At 41.9% G+C, this 20,393-nt stretch overlaps 1 protein-coding gene across 1 annotated transcript in view; it reads right to left on the bottom strand.

Moving 5' to 3' along the window:
* LOC308308882 (protein O-mannosyl-transferase TMTC2-like) overlaps positions 1-16,645 on the bottom strand; it is a gene marked incomplete at both ends in the record, with an annotated part of 106,829 nt that extends 90,184 nt beyond the window's left edge. Inside the window, one exon of the mRNA XM_080754338.1 lies at positions 16,563-16,645. Within this exon, the coding sequence (XP_080610464.1) occupies positions 16,563-16,645 (83 nt within the window). The remainder of the gene's footprint in view (positions 1-16,562) is intronic.
* Positions 16,646-20,393: the final 3,748 nt, after the last annotated feature.

The following is a 20,393-nucleotide window of genomic DNA, read 5'->3' on the forward strand; positions in this document are numbered from 1 at the left end:
ACATTTCCTTTTAAATTGGCCACAAAGTATTATAAGAGTTAAATCTGCTAGTAATCAAAATGAGATGAGCCACATTCCCTCCTCCTCCTCCTATTGTTTGACTGATGGGTCTTGCTCTCCCCCGTTCCCAAAGCTTAAGGGACTACAAAATGCAAAGACATCAACAGTAATATTATGTTCATGGGCAGTGAGTAAAAAACACATGTTAATGCTTAATACTTCAATACTAGAGCATTCATGGCAACTCCTAACATGGTCCTTTAAGATGACTATATCCATGGCAACAGATCACTGTAAATAAAACGTTCTTTCACCACCAAACCACACGTTTCTTCAGCCTTGCCTGTTTCTCCTCTAAAACATATAATCTACCCAAAATGTGGCTGAAATTCCCACTCGCCTCAGAAAACGACTCGTATTTCTTTTGATAAACACTTCTTTGAGCAGCTTCTCTCAACAGATTGTTCATTTTAATTCTCTTTTTGTTTGTCTTTAACAGCGATGTATTTCCGATATAAATTCCTCACAGAAAAGACACCCCACTTGGTTGGCTTCAGCCAGCCTCCTTATTTATTGCATAAAAGACATTTTTACTTCATCTGCCCCATCAGTGTTGCCAGATTTTGCGAGAGAAATAAGCAACCAGGTCTTTGAAATCAAGCCCAAAAGAAGAAACTACCAGTAAGACTCCCTAATTGGGAGATAAGCGACTGTGAGGTCGCAGCGTGATTTTAGGTCCAAAAATGTGTTAAAAACAATCGGCCTGATGGTGGCCCTATATGGGACAGATCCATGTTGAAGACATGAGTGTAGACATACCGTGTACCGATTTGCGTGATTTTAGGGCACAAATTGTAGGATCTGTGTCCGTAAATGTGTTTTGCAAGAACAGGCCTCATGGTGGCGCTAGAAGAGGGGTATGTGAGAAAAGAGGAGATCCATGTTGATGAGATGTGTGTAGACATCTCTTTGTCTGTGGCAGAGCAACGCGGTGAGCAGCCGATGTGGGGGCGGGATTTGGTCGTTTTTTAGCTTTTTGGCTGGGGTCCCTGGGGGTCCCTGGAGCTGCGGGGGTCCCTGGAAGAGTGGAGGTTGTGGATTGGCAGACAAGGATTGTGTGTGGAAAATTTCACATGGATAGGGGCAACGATGGCGGAGATATGAGTAGGGCAAAAGTGTGACGTGACGTGACAGACAGACTGACGGACAGACAGGCGATGGAGGTTTTGATAGTAACTGCGACCTGACGGTCGCAATAATAGGCCACATGAGCATTATAAACCTATATGCATCGGCTATTTGAAAATAGACAAACTACAAACTCACAACATGTCACAATACGACACGCTGTAATGTAGATCAGTTATTTTAAAATCTTAACACATTAAATGCCCCAGGTGGCGCCAGAGTCATCCCCTCTAAGTGCCCAAATCTCTCCCATCCACCTCCATTGTGTTCTACAGGGCCCTGTTGCGTCAATGCATGCGTGATGACATCACTTGGTCACATGACCGTAGTCAGACTCAGGATGTTGTTGCCTTTCACCCTGTATGGACTAGTATAGCCTTATTGTTTGCCGATCATAATTTGGTCATTTTGCCAGCCATGCCCACAGTTTTAACCATAAAAAATACATCAGATATAAAGGTCTTTAAAGTTTGAGAAATGCATTGGATTATATGGAGAAAAACGGCAGCGCGATGCTCTCAGCGTCTAATGGAAACAACCCGCGGTGATTGGGCAACATCCAGGGGTTGCCCCGACCTTACGGTGAGATTTAATATTGTTACTGTAAATACAGCAAACGCGTCAAACGCGTTGTGGGCCTCCAGCAACATCAAAGAGTTTGACGCGTTGACACCACGTGGGCATTTAGAGTTAAAAAAAAGAAAAACAGGGGTCCCTGGCACAAAATACTTGTGCCAGGAAAAACAAACCCAGAAAAACAAACCCAAAGTCGCTTATAATAAGCAGACATGGCAACGCTTCTCCTTATTTAATGCAGAAAACTAACAACACTTTTACCTCGCCTGCCCCATCCACCCACTTCTCCCATATATTTATCCTTTCCAGTCATAAGACAAAAAAATGGTGTAAACAAAACTAGGGTGCTTATTTTTGATAATTGCTAGTATCCTATTCCACCGGAGGCTCAGAAACTAAAATGTGTTTTTCTGATGGCCCGAAACTGATCACAATGAGTTTGGGAGGTATCAACCATGTAGTAGTAAGATGAGATCAGGTGTACAGAAGCTTTTCAAAGTTGTTGCTGTGTCATGAAAAGTGGGCCTTTTGTGGGAAGTCTGTGCGAACATGAGTTAATACATGACACAAGTATCGTATGCACAGGCTAATTGTTGTTAAACCATCAAATGTAACTTTAAGCCATTAAGTCCCGAGGCCAATTTTACAAATGTCTTCTAAATCGGTTTTATGAAAAGCGTACAGTATGTTACTATACCAGTGGTGCAATATATTACAGTATTTAAAGATCTGCACAAATGTTCACACATTTTCAAAAATAGCAGATCTACAAGCTCATAGCGTGGCACAAAGTGATGATCTATGGGCTTGTACTGTATATTTGCTATTTTTGAATATCCGAAGTATACAATAATGCTTGTTTAGCTATAATCTGAAATGACAGTTGATTTCCCGGTTTTAATGGCTTAAGCCACTATTGGGGATTTTACGGTCTTATTGCCCAAAGCGACCTAGCGATTTGTTTTCAAAAATTGGGGCACATGAAAGTTGAAACACATCCGTATTATTCGTTTTTGTATTTTTCCGCACTCCAGGAATGCTGAAGTGTAGTTCTCAGACCCAAGACGGCACCGCGGAATGAGCCATCGGGCGATCGAGTCTCCGTGCCAAGTGATGCGAAGATTGAGCAGACTCAGCACCGTTCCAGTTATGTTATAGGGAGAGAATCGTAACTCATATTCCCCAAATGTTAACATGTGCCTATTTGCCCTCCCTTCAAGTCACTGTTTGACGTTTGGTCAGGTTTTGTCCCAATACACAATATGCCTTTTGGGGTGAGACAGCGTTGATTAAATTCATTTTAATGACAAATCTCCCATGTCGGAAAGCTGGCACTTAAAGCTAGCTCTCCACCAAACAGAATACTACAGATTACAACAGACTAGTAATCAAATGAAGTAATTAGTAAAGGCAGGGAGTAAAAGAAAATGTATTTCTGGGAGTTTGTATCATTTCAATCCTACAGTATGTTAACTTGGAGCACTAGTACAGTGGTTCTCAACCTTTTAGGAGTTGAGGCAGATCTACATTTGTGAGTACAGTACTGGGTCATTTCTATTTTTTCATTATTGTTATTGATATATTTATGGGTGTTCAAGAAGGTGAATAAGTGTGTGTGGTCCATTATCACGCAATAAGGATATTCCTTAACACTTTGCGTCAAAGAAACAACAGTCAGACCTCAGAGGAGGCTTCCCTGAAAGACGACTCCCATATTGATACGTTTATCTGTGGACCTCAGAAACCCCAATAGAGAAGAAGGAACAGATGTTGAGACCCAGGGAATCTGTGATGTTGTTGCCTCCATCGATGGCACCGCTGTGACTCAATACTCAAGAGTCACGTCTCTCTGTCACCTCTGTGTCATTTGTGGGCTACAGTTAATTGTATCGTATGCCTTTGTTTTTGCTCAACACATGAGGGCAATAACACTTCCAGGATTGCATATGCAGGAAATCTGGCCGTCATTTATGTCATCAACAAACCACATCAACCTCATCTCAACTAGCCAGACAACCACCCACCAGTGGTGGTAAAAGTAATTTTCTTTTTTTTAAAGGAAAAGTACAAGGAAAAGTCCAGGATTCAAAATGTACTGGAGTAAAGGTATTGTATTGGCCTCAAAATGATACTTAAAGTACCACACTAAAGTAAATAGCAGATCTACAAGCGCACAATATATGGTGCATTAATATTGAGCCTTTATCCAATGCGCTTACAATGATTGTGCATTACATTCACACACACACATTCATACACCGATGGCAAAGGAAACCTGCAAATCAGGAGCAACTAGGGATTCAGTGTCTTGCTCAACGGCACTTCGACACTAACTCTGGGGGAGCCCGGGATCAAACTCTACCTCCTGAGCCACCCTTAGCATGCATTGCCACCTCTTCCACCTCTTGCAATAACACTTTAAACTGTGTTTTTTTTTAACAGGGAGGAGACGCAAGCATGGAGAAGATTATGGACGAGAATTTAATTTCAGAATTGCATATGGAGGAAATGTGGCAGTCATTTATATCATCAACAAACCACATCAACCTCATCTCAACTATAGCCAGACACCCACACACCCACCACCCACCCAAAGATGAAATAGCTTTTCTCCTACGCATGAAGCAAAAGATGGGTTTCATTGCAAATCCCCAAAGGATCCATAATGCAATTTTTGGGTTGTTACATCAAGGCCACAGCGCAATTTGAGCACACAAGATGTTAAGGGAATCCGTTCAGCCCTGAAAAAGTGCTGAAAGAAACTTAGGACGTGTTCAGTTTCAATGTGATTTTTCGAGGTGCCTCCTTTATCTAAGAGTCCTTGCCAGTGTTGCCAGATTTTGCAAGAGAAACAAGCAACCATGCTTAGGATGTGTTCCATTTAAAAGTGATTTCTTGAGGTGCCTTGAGGCAGGCTGGGACTTTTTATTTATTTACTCCGCCAGTTAAAGCAGTGGTTCCCAAACATTTTAGCTCAAGACCCAAAAGAGAAATTAGACATTTGCCCGGGACCCAAACTGGTGAAAATAGCATATCTACAAGCTCACAATGTGCCGCTTCGCGCTGCGTTGTGAGCTTGTAGATTGGCTATTTTCCCTACTTCTTAAACATTTGTTTTCAAATTCATAGAATTTCTTCGTTAATCATTGCTTTTAACCATGAAAAGGGTAGCTTTTTTATGTTTTTAAATAATAATAATTAAAAACATAATGTAGGAAACAAAGGGACCCATAAAAACTTGTCCACGGCCCAGAAATGGGTCCCGACCCATTGTTTGGGAACCAGTTAAAGAGTCTGGCTGAATGGTTTCCTACTCCTCTGCTTGGGGGTCATCTATCACTGGGTCAATTTGTCAGAGCGAGCCGTTTTAAAAGCCAGTGTCATTGAAATATCACAATCCTTCAGAGCCTCATTCGTTAACCTGTCACAACACTTGATGATGAGGATTCAAGGGAGAGTGCAGGGTTCACAGCAAATCAATTTTCTAATCTATAAGTATGCCGTATGCCTAAGGGGACGTGCAGAGAATGTTACAGAGGCAGGGGCTGAACTTTCTTAAAGGGCTTTGGGGAGAATACATTGAAAATAGCAGACCTCCAAGCTCACAACATGTCACACTGCACCGCGTTGTGAGCTTGGAGGTCGGCTATTTTCGGTGCTTGATACCACACTGAAGTAAGCATAATCAAGACCATACTGGAGATGTGGCGTAACGGCATGGATTTCTACACAGGGAGGGCAATTCTTTCAACTCTCTCAATTCTTTCAATATAAGGTATTAAAGTTCGGGAGAGTTTGGACGAGACAATTCTCTTGAATGCTGCCTTCAGGTATGGCATGGAAAGAGGGCATTTGCATTTCTTTCACCATAGTAAAAACTGCATTCATGGTCTGGAGAGGGAACTTTTAACAGACAGATAAAATGGCAGGGGCTCAAGCCCCCTTTGATGTCTATGTGTGCATGTGCCTGGTATGCCTTGAGCAATCCCTCTCAGAAAGATATCGCACTCTAGCACAAGCAATAGGAAAACTAAAATTGTTGCGCGTGCGCACATACACAGGCCAAAAATGAAATCCATTATTTGCTGTGATGAAGGCATGAGTTGAAACATTTGGCAGTATAGCCCAAATTAAATATATTCCTGCATCGAGGCTATTTTATTTTTCCTTTAGTTTATGGGCCCACACATATGTGGTCAGTACCACACCAACACAGGTGTATGGTCAATCATTAAATCACAATCCCCCCATGGCCGTATCTGATATGGACACACAACCAGGAATGTTATCAACAGCTCATCTAGACATAATAACGGCCTCTATCAGAGATAATGACTTTACAAAGCCGCGACAGACGATGATGTTGAGAGGAACGACTCTAAAAGCACCAGTTAACAAAGTAATAAAGCAGGATTTCCCCCTCTTTGAAACAATGTCTGGCTCATAGTCCTCTCTCACTGTACCAGTAAAAATTCAGTCGTTTCACACACACTTTTTATTGGTATTACCATTGGCTGACGGAGCGCTTGGCCGGCGTCTGAGTCTTACCCAGGAAAAACACTTGACATGATTGAGAAAGCAGACACTTTGCCAGGACATCCCAGTAACTTTGAGCCTCCAGAAGGAGGCATGGTCTGCTTCAACGGCCCAAAGGGCCCAGGGTGATAAAGGCCTGTATGTAATAAATAATGAAGCACACTAGCTGTATAGTGTCAGGTCTGGTACAGACACAGGGAAGACCATCTTAGCCCAGAACAAGACGAACGAAGAGAGCCTTTTTGAAAAGCCGAATAAACCATTAAAAGCAAAGACAGTCTTTTTTAAAGGAGTATTTCACCCAAAAAATACTTATTTTCTATCAATTACACACCCCATGATGCCTTGAATTCATAGAGATTTAATTGTTTGGTTGAACTGCTCCTTTGACTCAGAATCTACACATTACTGTGAAGCAACTCCACCCTTTCCGAAGACCCATGTTGCAACCACCTCCAACCAGAACGTCCCTATAAACAAACCCCCAAGGGTGGAGACAGGGAGCACGCCACTCTTGACCCCCCGGAAAAGAGACTTGTTTGATGAACGACTGGCGAGGTCAAACCTCTGATTGGTATTCGTCCGCCTCCACCTGGGAGCGGCCAAAAAAAAAAGGGGGAAAAAAAGAAAAGAAAAAAAGGCCAGAGTCAGTCAGTGGAGTCCCCAGAGTGTAAATGATCACTGTGACTTTGATAGATCCACTGGGGGGGTGGACACTGGATGGTGACCCTTCGCTGTGGGGATGCAGGGATTGGAAGCGGCCGGGACAGAGAGGCCACTAGCCATCCGTCACCAGAGAGGAGGACCTGCGTGACAGCCTCACTGTGTCATGGTCATGGACAGATGGATGGAGAGCTGCTGCTGTGGACATTACTGGAGAAGCAGTCTAATGTTCTGCAGGATCAACAGCTTTTTGAAATACCTGCTGCACTCAGTCTCTCTTTTCCACTTCTTTCTTTGTCCGCTGTCTGATAGGCTACTCTCTCCCACACACACACATGCTCGCGTACGTACGTACACACATACACAAACACCCACCCCCAGAAAGACAGACAGACACTCCCTACACTAGGGGTCTTTAAAAATGTTCAGGCGAGGACCCCCTAGCTGAGAGAGAGATGAAGCAGGGACCGCCCACAACATATTGTATGAAATTGTGTAGCAGATTACATCTTTTCATATAGACTTGATTGACACACATTATCATTTCTTTTTTTTCACTCAAATTTTTATTTGAATTTCAACACACACACTTCACATAGACATGTTAAACAACTAAAACCAAAATAAAATAAAATAAAATAACATAAAATAAAATACACTACAGGGTGAAACGACAGCTCACAATTTTCCATCCATACCACATTATGCATTGTACATAGATCAGTTTTTAATAACCATTTGCTTTAAATTCCATCCATTTAACCCATCTTTTGTCCATCAGTTCCTCTTGAAGTCTCAACCTATGAGTCATTTTTTCCATTATGTATATTTCTTCAACCAGTCCAATCCATGTCTCACATTTTGGTGTTTCTGTTTGTCCCCACAATCTTGTTATTGTTTTCTTCCCTGCCGTCAATAAAATCTTTACCAAGTATTCGTCTCCTTCCTGCACCCCACCCCCTTGCAGATCCCCCAAGTACAACACTCTCCCCTCCATTGGTACTTCATACCCCAGTATCTTCTTCAACCTTCCATTTATCATTTCCCAAAAGCATTGAATTTTGACACATTTCCAGAAAACATGAGCATGGTCTGCATTCACTTCTCCACACTCTCTCCAACATCCGATTTGTTTTTTAGTTTGTCTACTTTTAATTTTTGGTGTAATAAAGAACCTGCTCAAATTCTTCCACGCAAATTCTCTCCATACCCTCGAGTTGGTCGACGAATGGTGTGTTGTCCACATTCTTATCCAGTCCTCCTCTATGATTTCTATATCCAACTCCTTTTCCCACTTTTCTTTGATATAATCTGTTGTATGTTTTTCATTGCCCATCAATTGTTGATACATCCCCGATACCATCCGAATTTTATACCCCCTATATATATTTATCATAATTTGGACCACACCATTCGTCTCCCCCTGGACTTTGCCTTCAATTTCTTTCGTATAGTAATCCCTTAGCTGTAGATACATGAAAAACTCCCTGTTATCTAATCCATACTTCTTCCTCAGCTCCTCAAAAGTTGGTAGTCGGCCTCCCCTTGTCAAAGTACACCATGCCTTTATCCCTTTATAGTTCCACTGCTGGAATCTTTTCTCGTGCTTAGCTGGTTCAAATTTACTGTCATAAACCACCCATTTTAGAATCTTGATATCATTCTCCAATTTGTATTTTCTCACTATCTTAAACCAAATATCTAGTGTGAACTTTGTGATTGGATCTAATTGTGATTTCATTTTTTTGAAAATTTGCTCATCCCCTAGGATACTCTGAATTGGCTGTTCGTGTAATCTCCTTTCCATGTCTTTCCATCTAGCAATATATGTGTCGTCACACCAACAGCCAATATATCTTAACTGGGCGGCCTGATAATACTTCTCCATATGCGGGAGGGCCCAACCACCACTCTCCTTCGGCAACTGTAATGTTTTATACCTTATCCTAGCTTTTTTACCAGCCCATATAAACCTTGAGATCTGTCTATCCCACGTTGAGAACTGTTTTGCAGGTACCTCTATTGGGAGTGCCTGGAACAGGTACAAAATTCTCGGCAAAATGTTCATTTTCACAGTTTCCAACCTCGAGCTCAGCTCCAGGGGCAAAGTTGACCACCTTTCTATATCTTTATTTATCTCCTGGTTAATTTTACCGTAATTAGCTTCAAACAATGTGGACATGTGCTTGGTTATATTCACTCCTAAATACTTAATACTTTTCTGTTTCCAATTGAAGTTAAATGACTCTTGTATCTCTCTTTTAGGCTTATAATTCAAGGTCAACACCTGTGTTTTTGCTATATTTATCTTATAACCAGATAACCGCCCGAATTCCCTTATTATTTTATCCAAGACAGGGAGAGACTCGTCTGGTCGCTCGAGGAATGTTATGACATCGTCCGCGAATAATCCTATCTTATGCTCCTCTCCCCCCACCCTTACCCCATGTACCTCCTCATGTTGCCTCACTGCTTGAGCTAAAGGTTCGATGAAATAAGTGAACAACGTCGGTGAAAGCGAGCAGCCCTGTCTTGTCGACCTTTGTAACTCAAATCTGTCAGATAGACTTCCATTTACTTTACCTCTAGCTGTAGGTTGTTGATATATTGATCTTATACAATGTACCGATTCCTCATTGAAACCAAATCTCCCCAGCACTGCGTATAGAAACCTCCACGAGACACGATCATAAGCAGCCTCCGCGTCATTTGCGACCACAAGGGTGCTAGTTTTCGTCCTCTGTGCCTGTTCCACAATGTGAATTGCCCTTCTTATATTGTCATGAGTCTGGCGTCCGACTATGAAGCCTGATTGTTCTTCTCCGATCATTTCATCAGTTATTCTTGCCAATCTGCTAGCTATAATTTTCGTATAAATTTTATAGTCTACATTTAACATGGAGATGGGTCTATAACTCCCACATAGTTCCTTATTTCTCCCTTGTTTGTGGATTACTGTGATTATCGCTTCGGACCATGATGGAGGCATCTTATGTTCCTTCAGTGTCCAATTAAAAGATGTTACCAATAGCGGCACCAGCTCTTCCTTGTATGTCTTGTAGAGTTCAATAGAGAATCCGTCGCTCCCAGGTGCCTTGCCATTTTTGAAGGACCTAATTGCATCCATCACTTCCTCCGCCGTAATCACTGCTGTGATTTTGGCATTTTGTACCCGTCCAATAGATGGCAAATCTAACTGTTCCAGATATTCCCTCATTTCCTCCTCCCCTGGCATTTCTGGTTGCGTATATAGGTCCTCGTAATATTTTTTGAATATACTTTCTATTTCTTCCGGAGCTGTTTTAACTTCATTCGTCACCGGATCTTTGATCCTACAAATATTACTTATGTCCTGTTGTTTTCGTATACGTCTTGCTAGTAACTTGGTCGCTTTCGTACCCGCTTCATAATAATTCTGCTTCACATACCTATTATTTCTCTCGATCTCGTCTAATTGAACTCCCTGTATTTTTGATCTCAAATCTTTAATTTGCTTGAACGTTTCTTCTCTATTTGTGACCTGGTATTCCTGTTCCAATTTTCTCAATTTCTCTTCATATGTCTTATACGCTACCAGCTTAGCTTTTTTCATCTGTGCCATACGTGCTATTAACTTTCCCCTTATCACCGTCTTCATTGCATCCCACACCATACTTGGATCTACTTCTCCATTGTCATTCTCCTTTACATAAGTCTTAATCTCGTTCCTGATTTCTTCTTTTCTCTGTTCATTGTTTAATATACCCACATTAAGCCGCCACAATGTTTGTCTTTTCCTATTGTTTATGCTTATTCTCAAGAATATTGGATTATGATCCGAAACGTCTGCTGCTCCTATTCTACACTGCCTGACTCTATGTACATCTTCCTTCCTCACAAAGAACTGATCTATCCTAGAATGGGTCTTGTGCGCCGCTGAATGGTGTGTGAAGCTAATCTCATTTGGGTGCATAGTCCTCCAAGTGTCCACTAAACCCATTTCCTGTAATGTTGTATTCATAAATTTAGCTATGTGTTTTTTACTCCTATTTAAACTCGTGGTATCTTTCTTCTCACTCAATGCTATATTTGTATCTCCGCCCATTATTAATACACCTGTTATTACCGTTGCTACAGTATTAAATAAATCCCTATAGAAGTCTTTGTCACTTTCTGGAGGTGCATACACATTTACTAACGTTACCGGTTCATTGTCTAGTTTACCCACTACAATAATGTATCTCCCCTCTTTATCTTTAATTTCCTTCTCAAAATCAAACGTCACTGCGTTTGAAATCAAAATTATCACACCTCTCCTCCGACCACCTTTAAATGAGCTGGAATATGCATTTCTATACCCAAATCGTTTTAACTTTATATGTTCTTCTTTTGTCATATGCGTCTCCTGTAAAAAATAAACCTGATTTTTTTCTTTTTTCAGTTTCATCATTACCCTCTTTCTCTTAACAACATTACCTAAACCATTTACATTCAACGACATTATACCCATTACATTAGCCATCACTCATTCACTTGATTATCATCGTATCCCGACCTATATATACCATGACATTTACATCTTGCTGTCGTTTCACCAAACAAAAGAAAAACAAAACAAAAAACAAAAACAAGAAACCAATTACACTGCAAAGATCCACACCAAAATAACTTCCATAAACGGGGAGGTTTCACTAACCCCCCTGCCCCCTCTACCCGAGGTGAAGAGATAGTCCCTATGCTGCATAAGGCCCCTTCTCTAGGTCTGACATTACCAACACTTGGTGTACAGCCCCTAGCCATAAACAAAAGAAAAGCAAGCTAACTAACTACCTTCTCCCCTAGTCAGTAGAATCGATTTGTTAATTCCTTACAGCACTTCACAACACTCTATATTGTCCTGAGCTTATCCTTACTATCTAGTCATACAGGTAAAGAAAATATTCTTAACCACAAGGGGGCTCCCTTTAACCATTTTTGCCATAAGTCTCTCTGGTTTTCCCCTTCCCCCACCCGTGTCCCATCACGTTACCTTTTCTTTCTCCCATACTGTTTGTTTCCTCATACTCATTTCTGTGGCTTCTTCGCCGTCCTTGAAGCTCCTCTCCTCTGTCCCGTCCTCTTCATCAGTTGGGACCAAGCCTCGACCAGCCCCTTCTGACGGTCCTTCTCACCGTCTCCCGCCGTCTCCGCCGCCTTCTCTCCTCCCGGTTCCGACGTCGCCGCCGCCTCGTCCCTCGTTGGCGAGTCTGAGCTCCTTGCCCGGTCCGGTACTCTCTCTTTATATTTGAGACCTTTGGCGTGTATCTCTCTGGCTGCCTCTTCTGCATTCATGTATGTTTTCGTTCCTCCTGGCCACTGGACTCTGAGCTTAGTGAACGGCGACGAGAAACTTATTCCTTCCTGTTTTAGGATTTTCTTAAGCGGAATGTAATCCTTTCTTAACTTAACTACTTCTGGTGGGTAGTCATGGTCGAAGCCTATCCGTCTGCCGTCCACCTTTACCTCCGTGTCCCATGCCTTTCGTAGCACCATCTCCTTTATGTCGAACTGCAAAAAGTTGGCTACAATCGAGCGAGGTGGCGCCGTGGAATCTTTCGGTTTTGGAGCGAGTGATCGGTGTGCCCTCATTATGTTTAGCTCTGTCCCGTCAGGCAGGTCTAGCGACGCCCATATCAGCTCCTCCAGGAATTTAGTTACAGGCTTGCCGTCTGTTGCGGCCTCTGGCACATTAAAAACACGTATATTGTTACGCATTGATCTTGCTGTTAAGTCCAGAACTTTATCCTGCAGCGCCTTCACCCGCTCCTCCTGCGCCACCACCACCTCGCTCATCTCCGTTCTCCAGTCCTCGATTTCCGAGACTCGGTTCTGGGCCTCGTTGATCAGCACACCCTGCGCCTTTATTTCTCCACCCACTCTCTGAATCTGGTCGTCGAGCTCCTTCTTAAATTCCGTCTTCATCGCCGCCAGCTCTCTCTTAATTTCTTGTCGAAAATCGCCCATGTCTTTTCTTATGGCGTCTAATCCCTTGATCACGGCGTCCATCTGCTCCGCCGTCGCAGCCATTTCCACTCCGTCGCCTCGACACTGTTTTATCTTTATTTACAGCCGTCCTATGTGCGTTTCTGTGCTTCTAGAATTATCCTCTTATCTCCCCACGTCTTTCTGTTAAATTACTTTCGTGTTCACAACTTATTTATGGGGTTTGTATACTGACTGTCAGGGAGCAAGTAACTCAAGCTGCTATCCCCTCCGCCATCTTGGAAAGTCCACCAATTCTCCACACATTATCATTTCTATTAATAATATATTGGATTCGTGCTAATGTGTATTTTCAGACCTTTTAAACACTAAATATAGTCAACTTGACCGTTGGCTAGGTCTGCTCTTTTTCCCTCTACACACCCAACTCCCTGAAAATAGCCGATGTTGTGGATCTGCTATTTTCGTCTGATGTTTTCCCCATCACACAAAGGTTCTGCGGACCCCCTGTAGTTACTCTGAGGGACTCCAACGCACAGAGGTCAAAATGCAGCGTTGACAAATGGAGGAGGGAGGGGTTGTCTGGCTGTTTAGTACTAGCAACAGTGGAAAAAGTATTGAAATGTTTTACTTAAGTAAAAGTATCAATACTGTAATTTTAGTGCGGAATTCAAAAGTCCGGAATTCAAAATGTACTCGAGTAAAAGTACAAAAGTATTGGTATCAAGATGTAATTAAAGTGCCAAAAGTAGAATGTACTCATTATTCAAGTGTATAAAATGTATTAAAATCTATTGAAAATAGCATATCTACAAGCTCACAATGTGCGCATCGTGACGCATTGTGAGCTTGTAGATTGGCAATTTTCAAATGGCCGAAATGTATGTATATATAGGGCTGAAGTGGTTAATTTATGTTTTGTAATAATATTCAAAAGCTACAAAGTAACTATATAGTAACTTAAGTTTTAAAATAAATATAGTGGACTAAAACTACAATGTTTGGATCCGAGATTGGAAATATTCCAGTAAAGAACAAATACCTCAAAATTGTACTTAAGTACAGTATTTAAGCAAATGTACTTAGTTACTTTACACCACTGGCTACCAGGCAGACAGACAACCATTTCAAGCCGAGGAGAGGCAACCTGTTCACTGTAAGCAGAACAATGCCTCTGTTTTTTATACATAAAGAAATGTAGCATTGTTGTAATAAAATGTATTATTATTATTAGCTCAGCAGGGCTTTACACACACGATAAGTTCATGGGATACAGAATTGTAATTAATGACCTCAAAGGAGTAATTCATATCAGTTTGGCTATAACTTGGACAATAGCAGCAGCAGGGGAATGAGCTCATAATGTCAGGGTGCATGAGTTATTGTGTGATTGCTTATTCTACATGTCACCCGCCCCACTTTGCTGTAAGGTGCTTTTAAATAAAGATGACTTATTACGACTAGGCGATTTATATCCTTTTAAGGTATTCTGACTGGAAAGACACGGGCGGAAGGCGGATATGTTCTCCACTATTACATCCTAATGGACCCTACAGAAAAGCGTGGTATTGTTGATGTGGGTATTTATTCAAGCGTTTTAAATTATTCTAATTTAAAGCAATGCTCCGCTGTTTAATTAGACTGATTCCCCCGAGTGGAGTGCAGAGCAGCAGGCTGCTTGGCTGAGAGCTTCATACACAAAGAGCATCTTTAGCACGTGTATAGGCATTATAGGACTCTTAAGTAATCTAACTGGATGTGTTCTAACTATAAATGCTGATGATTTGACAGCCTAACAATCGTGTATTGTTCAAAAAGGACCCCAATGGAAACAAGCCATAGTGCTTTCTAATTCTTGGGTTTAAAATCCTCTTAGCAGACCTTGTATTGAACCGTACTTTCCTGTGCTTGTTTTTGCAAACTGTTAAATCACACAGTATTCAATCACTCATTCAATCAATCAATCAATGTAATCCTACAATGTTTTAGTCATTAAAAAAATGTAGACTGTTGTTTTGAAATCCACTGGAAGGCAGTGGTGGCTCAGCTAGTTGACTTGACATGGTCATATTGCATTTTCCAATGTAATTGACCTTTGTGCAGACTACAAAATACAGTACGTGTTTAGTTTCTGAATGGATCAAATTGGTATACCAACCTGAAAATGAAGCTATTTTCTGTTTAAGAGAGAGCTGGAGAGAGAGCCCTGTTACTGAACAAACACTCTAATAGCAGTGATTACTGTACTATCAGAATATAGCTCCAAGCAGGGTGGGGGGTAGCTGTCAGTGAGAACATAAAACATAAAACACCTTCCATTTGAAAGTCCACATTTTATTCACACACCATCATCTGATGCAACTGCCCTCCCTCTCTCTCTGCCTGGTGTTGGGGGAATAGATCATAGTCTCTCTGGTCTACTCTACAAATAACTCTTATTCTAGGCTACACGGACACAACAAAGGCACAATGATGCAAAGAAGAACCAAGGGGGACACACACACGCCTGCGTGTGCCCAACGAGTCCCTCTCCTTAATATTCTCCACGTCCACGTGTAAAAGCCCTTACTAATTAACAACAGTCGCCTACTATGGTGTCGTATTTGCATCCATTGTTTTTGGCAAGCGACAGTCGCACAATTGATTACAATAAATTAAGGTTTAATGTAAAGAAGAAATGCCATGTGCATGAGATCAGATGATGATGATGATGATGATGATGATGATGAATGATGAGCCTTGGATCAAGACTTCATTAGACGTAGCTATCTGCCTAAGGTTGGTCATGCTGGCTTGTTGGTGATATTTTTGCCAGAATTCTATCTTTGCCATGGACGTACAAAATGGACAGACAAACACAAAGAGCTATAGTCCTAAATGACCATGATCACAGGTCTGTAACGCTAAGAGTGTGCAAATGTACATTTGTAGCCTTGCCCTATACTATGTAAATAAAACGTTTGAGAACAACTGGACACCTATTATGTGCCATACAAAGTGTCATAGTAAATCAGTGTCATACATATTCTGAAGAAATAAGAACATCATTATGGTGAATAAAAAACTAAATCTATAAGAAGTTTTGCCATGGACACATTTGTCCGTGTATGGACATATTGATGACCCAATCGCAGGGACAAATGTGTCCGTGGAAAATTTTAGATTTTTTCCCCCTACACACCAATTACTGAACATAAAGTCTCCAGGTTCTCTTCAGAATATGTACATGTACAGTATGATGCTGATTTACAATGACAATATGGCACATTATGAGTCCACAAATAGTATAGTGGTTCTCAAATGTTTTATTTGCAACTAAGGACCATGATCCATTTGTACACTCTCAGAGTTACAGACCTGTTATGGTCATTCAGGGCTAGCTCTTGGTAATATTATTGTCCACTCATTTAGTTTCAGTGGGGGGAAAACATATTTTTGACAGAAATGTAAACCCCAAGCCAGCGTGGCGATGACCCCTGCCCAATCGGACTTGATTAAAATACATCTATGATCTATGATCCAAGGCTGATGGTGATGATGGTGGATAGACTATATGTGACGATGATGATAGTGATGATGTTCATGATAGTGATGATGTTGCCATGGGTTACGGTCGGTCCACAGGACCTAGCTCCTACCTGTCATCGTAGCAGAAATCTGCGTCCAGAGTGTTGAGATAGAGAAGAACAGCCGCGGCGGTACAAACCAGCTCCGTAAGCATTTCTCATTCCATTAATGTCACTTCAGTTACAATCAAGATTATTAATAAGTCCCTTCGTCTCCCTCCAGTTGTTGTTGTTGTTGTTGTTGTTGTTGTTGTTGTTGTTGTTGTTGTTGTTGTTGTCCTCGCAAACCGCGCGTCTTCGTCTCGCTGCAATAATAAGGACATTTTATATCGGCGTCAAAGTTCCCGCATCGTCCTGGAGGTGCGTGATGTTCATTTTAAGCCATGTTGATCAATATAAAGAAGTCTCTGTACATTCTGACAGCTGAACACCATCCATGACGATCCGTGGGTCTAGTGAGAGACTGATGCTTCTGTTGCTGCTCACAGCGTTGTCCCGTTGTCCTGTGTGTTTGGTGGTGGTGTGTGTGTGAGTGTGCATGTGTGTGTGTGTGTGTGCGTGCGTGCGTGCGTGCGAGAGAGAGAGAGAGAGAGAGAGAGAGAGAGAGAGAGAGAGAGAGAGAGAGAGAGAGAGAGAGAGAGAGAGAGAGAGAGAGAGAGAGAGAGACGCGCACGCTGCAGCGGCATACATACAGTAGTGGCGACTGGCAAGTGCCGCGTGTGGTTTAAGGATACTGCGCAGTCTGCGCATGCGCAATAACATCCCTCCCCCTCCCCCAGAGTTGCCAGATATGGGAAAGAAATAAGCAAGGTCTTTGAAAAAAAAAAGAAAAAAAAAAGAAAAAAAGAATAAAAATAGGCTACAATTTAAAAAAAGCACAAATGAAGCAACTAGGCTTACATGAACATTTTAAACATCAGCTATTTAAAAATAGCAGATCTACAAGCTCACAACGAAAACAAAATAAAAGGTCAAAATGTGGAATATTTTTCTAAAACATTTTAATGACACAAATCTGGTACGGGGCCGGGGGCCTAACTCCCTGGCACAAAATGTTTTCAGATGAGGACGAACGATTGCATATTCATTTGGGGTTCCATGACATGAACATGGGGGCCCAAAAAAATACCAGATGGGGCGGTCCACGGATAAATACCTATTTGGGGGTCCTTGACATGAAAATGTTTGAGCACAAACTACACTAACTCGCAATTACCAATAGCCTACCAGTAAGACTCCCTAATCAGGAGATAAGGGATCGTCACGTCACATACACAAACTTTAGAAGGCAATCGTAGCCAATCAGGGGGGAATATAGGAAATGGGACAGATCCATGGTGATGACATGACTCTAGACATACTGTGTACCGCAAAGCGGTTTATCCATGTGACCTGACGGTCGCTTATCCTCGATTTAGGGAGTCTTACTGGTTTTTGGCCAAAATCTGTAGGAGCAGTGTCCAAAAATGTGTTTCGCAAAGATTCGGCCTGATGCCGCTAGAAGAGGGCCATGTGAGAAATCAGTGCTGGAGGTTGTGATGTGCCATCCAAGGAGTGTGTGTGCAAAGTTTGGCATCGATAGGGCCAACGGTGCAGAAAAGTGTGAATTGGCGGACAGACGGACAGACGGACAGACAGCCAGTGGAGCTTTTCGTAACAACTTTACAGAAAAGCAAGGCCAAATCGCTTATAAACATATCTTGATGTGATGCGTTTTGAGCTTGTAGATCGGCTATTCATGTAGCCTATAGGCATGTATAAAGTATAAAGTTATTAAATTATGTAAGTTATTGGCCTTTTCTTTACAAAACCGAAAGTGAAACAGAAATTAAATTTCTATTCATAATGTTCCAATAATGTTCAACGATCGCAATTAATCGTTTATCGACAATTAATCATCAAGTAAAATGTACAATGAATTCATAAAAGTGATAGCCCTATAGACACAGGTAGACCGATGGACAGACACATACTGCAGAGATCTCCATATCTGGGTATAAAAGGAACACAGACATACAGACAGGTACAACGGGTAGCCTACTCCGAGAATTGCGTACACCAGGTAATCCATAACCGGAATATGGAATGCAGTTGCTCTTGGGCAGAAACCTATTATCTCAATATTCTAACTTTTTGAGTTTTTTCCTAAATTAATGTCCTACTTGATCATCGGTCAAAAGTAGAGAGAAGAGAATAGGATATGCAATGTATGTATGTGTCCTGAAAGATGCTGAAAATGAATTTCATTTCATGTTTTATTGTACTCTATAGGCCTATGATGATTTGAGGGTCCCTTTGTTTGATGTAATGCAAAAACGAAAACCTGAGCTGTTCTGGGAAGATGATGGACAGAAGTTAGAATGGTTGTTTAATTATGAAGTCTTTAAGACGGCACATTTTGTTTCTAAAGCCTGGAGTAGAAGACAGTCTCAGCTTTTCAAATAGTAGCTTGAGTGTTAAAGTTGGTTATGTGTTTGATCATTGTGTGAATTGTTATGTTGGTGAATTGTTTTTTGTTAAATGAAATGTAAAGTCCATATGGGCTGGGCTTCCTTGGAAGCATGACACTAAAATAAAGAAAAATCAATCAATCAATCAATCAATCAATCAATCAGCAGCAGATCTACCAGCTCAAAACATTCCTATCTGCTACTCTCGCATTTTGTTAAATTTAAATCCTGAAAAGTCATAGTTTTGGACATAATATGAGGTTTCCACCTCATATGACAGAGACGATTTCCAACGTGCATCACTCGCTCCTGACTGGCATCATTCCTGAGTATAGGCCAGTGCCCAAATAACAGAAAGGACCTCTATAAGAGAGTTTGTGAAATTAATATGTATGTCTGCTTGGCTCAAATACAATAGAGCTGCGCATACTTTCTGGATCCATTTTGCTGATGAAAATCATCGATTAAATTCATTATAGACTATAGCTGGCATTGGGGGCAGACCTCCATTCAGAAACACCCCCACTTAGAAACATCCCCATTCAGAAATACCCCCACTGAGGTTAGGGTTAGGGTTAAGGTTAGGTTTAGGTGACAACTCCATTTAAAATAATGGAAGTCAAACTTCTGAATGGCAATGTTTCTGAATGGAGATGTGTAACGGCTTGCATTGTGCAGAGGGAGAGAGTGACATAGAGGGACATAGAGAGAGAGAGAGAGAGAGAGAGAGAGAGAGAGAGAGAGAGAGAGAGAGAGAGAGAGAGAGAGAGAGAGAGAGAGGATCATGTATTGTACAGTACAGTGAGAGAGCAGGTGTTTAATGAAGCTGCTCTAACACCCTATGGTGAGTAGGACCCATGCATATGACGAGGCTTATGGTTTCTCATAACGCACGGTGTCAGTGTGGAAACGTGCATCCTGGTCCCGCTGAGCACCAGCTGGGCCCCAAAGCAAGGCCTGTCCAACGTCCACCAGTGGGATCAGTGCCCTGAGGACCATGTGAGAGGAAAACAGATGGTCCGCTTGGATCACTGAAGATGAGTGCACAGATGAAGGGCAAAAATATGGAGCCAGAGGTTACAAGGCTGATTTGTAAGAACCCGCCATCATCCCGTTGACCCTGATCCTGAACATGACTCCTCCAACCTGTTGGACTGTTTAAACAGGACAGACAGGGGTTGTTGTTGTTTTTGGAGCTGTGTGGAACACAAGCTCCCTATACGTGGCCGTGTGTGTGGGTATGTCTGCGTGTCTGTCTGTCTGTCTGTCTGTCTGTCTGTCTGTCTGTCTGTCTGTAGCCTACAGGACCTTTTGTGACCACACAAGGGCGCTGTTGTTCAGGCCAGGCCAGACACCCACACACACACACACACACACACACACACACACACACACACACACACACACACACACACACACACAAACACACAGCTCCACTTCGAACAGAGGTTCG

The sequence above is a fragment of the Nannobrachium achirus genome (genome assembly GCF_963921795.1).
Source record: "Nannobrachium achirus genome assembly, chromosome: 23".
Taxonomy (NCBI): Eukaryota; Metazoa; Chordata; class Actinopteri; order Myctophiformes; family Myctophidae; genus Nannobrachium; species Nannobrachium achirus.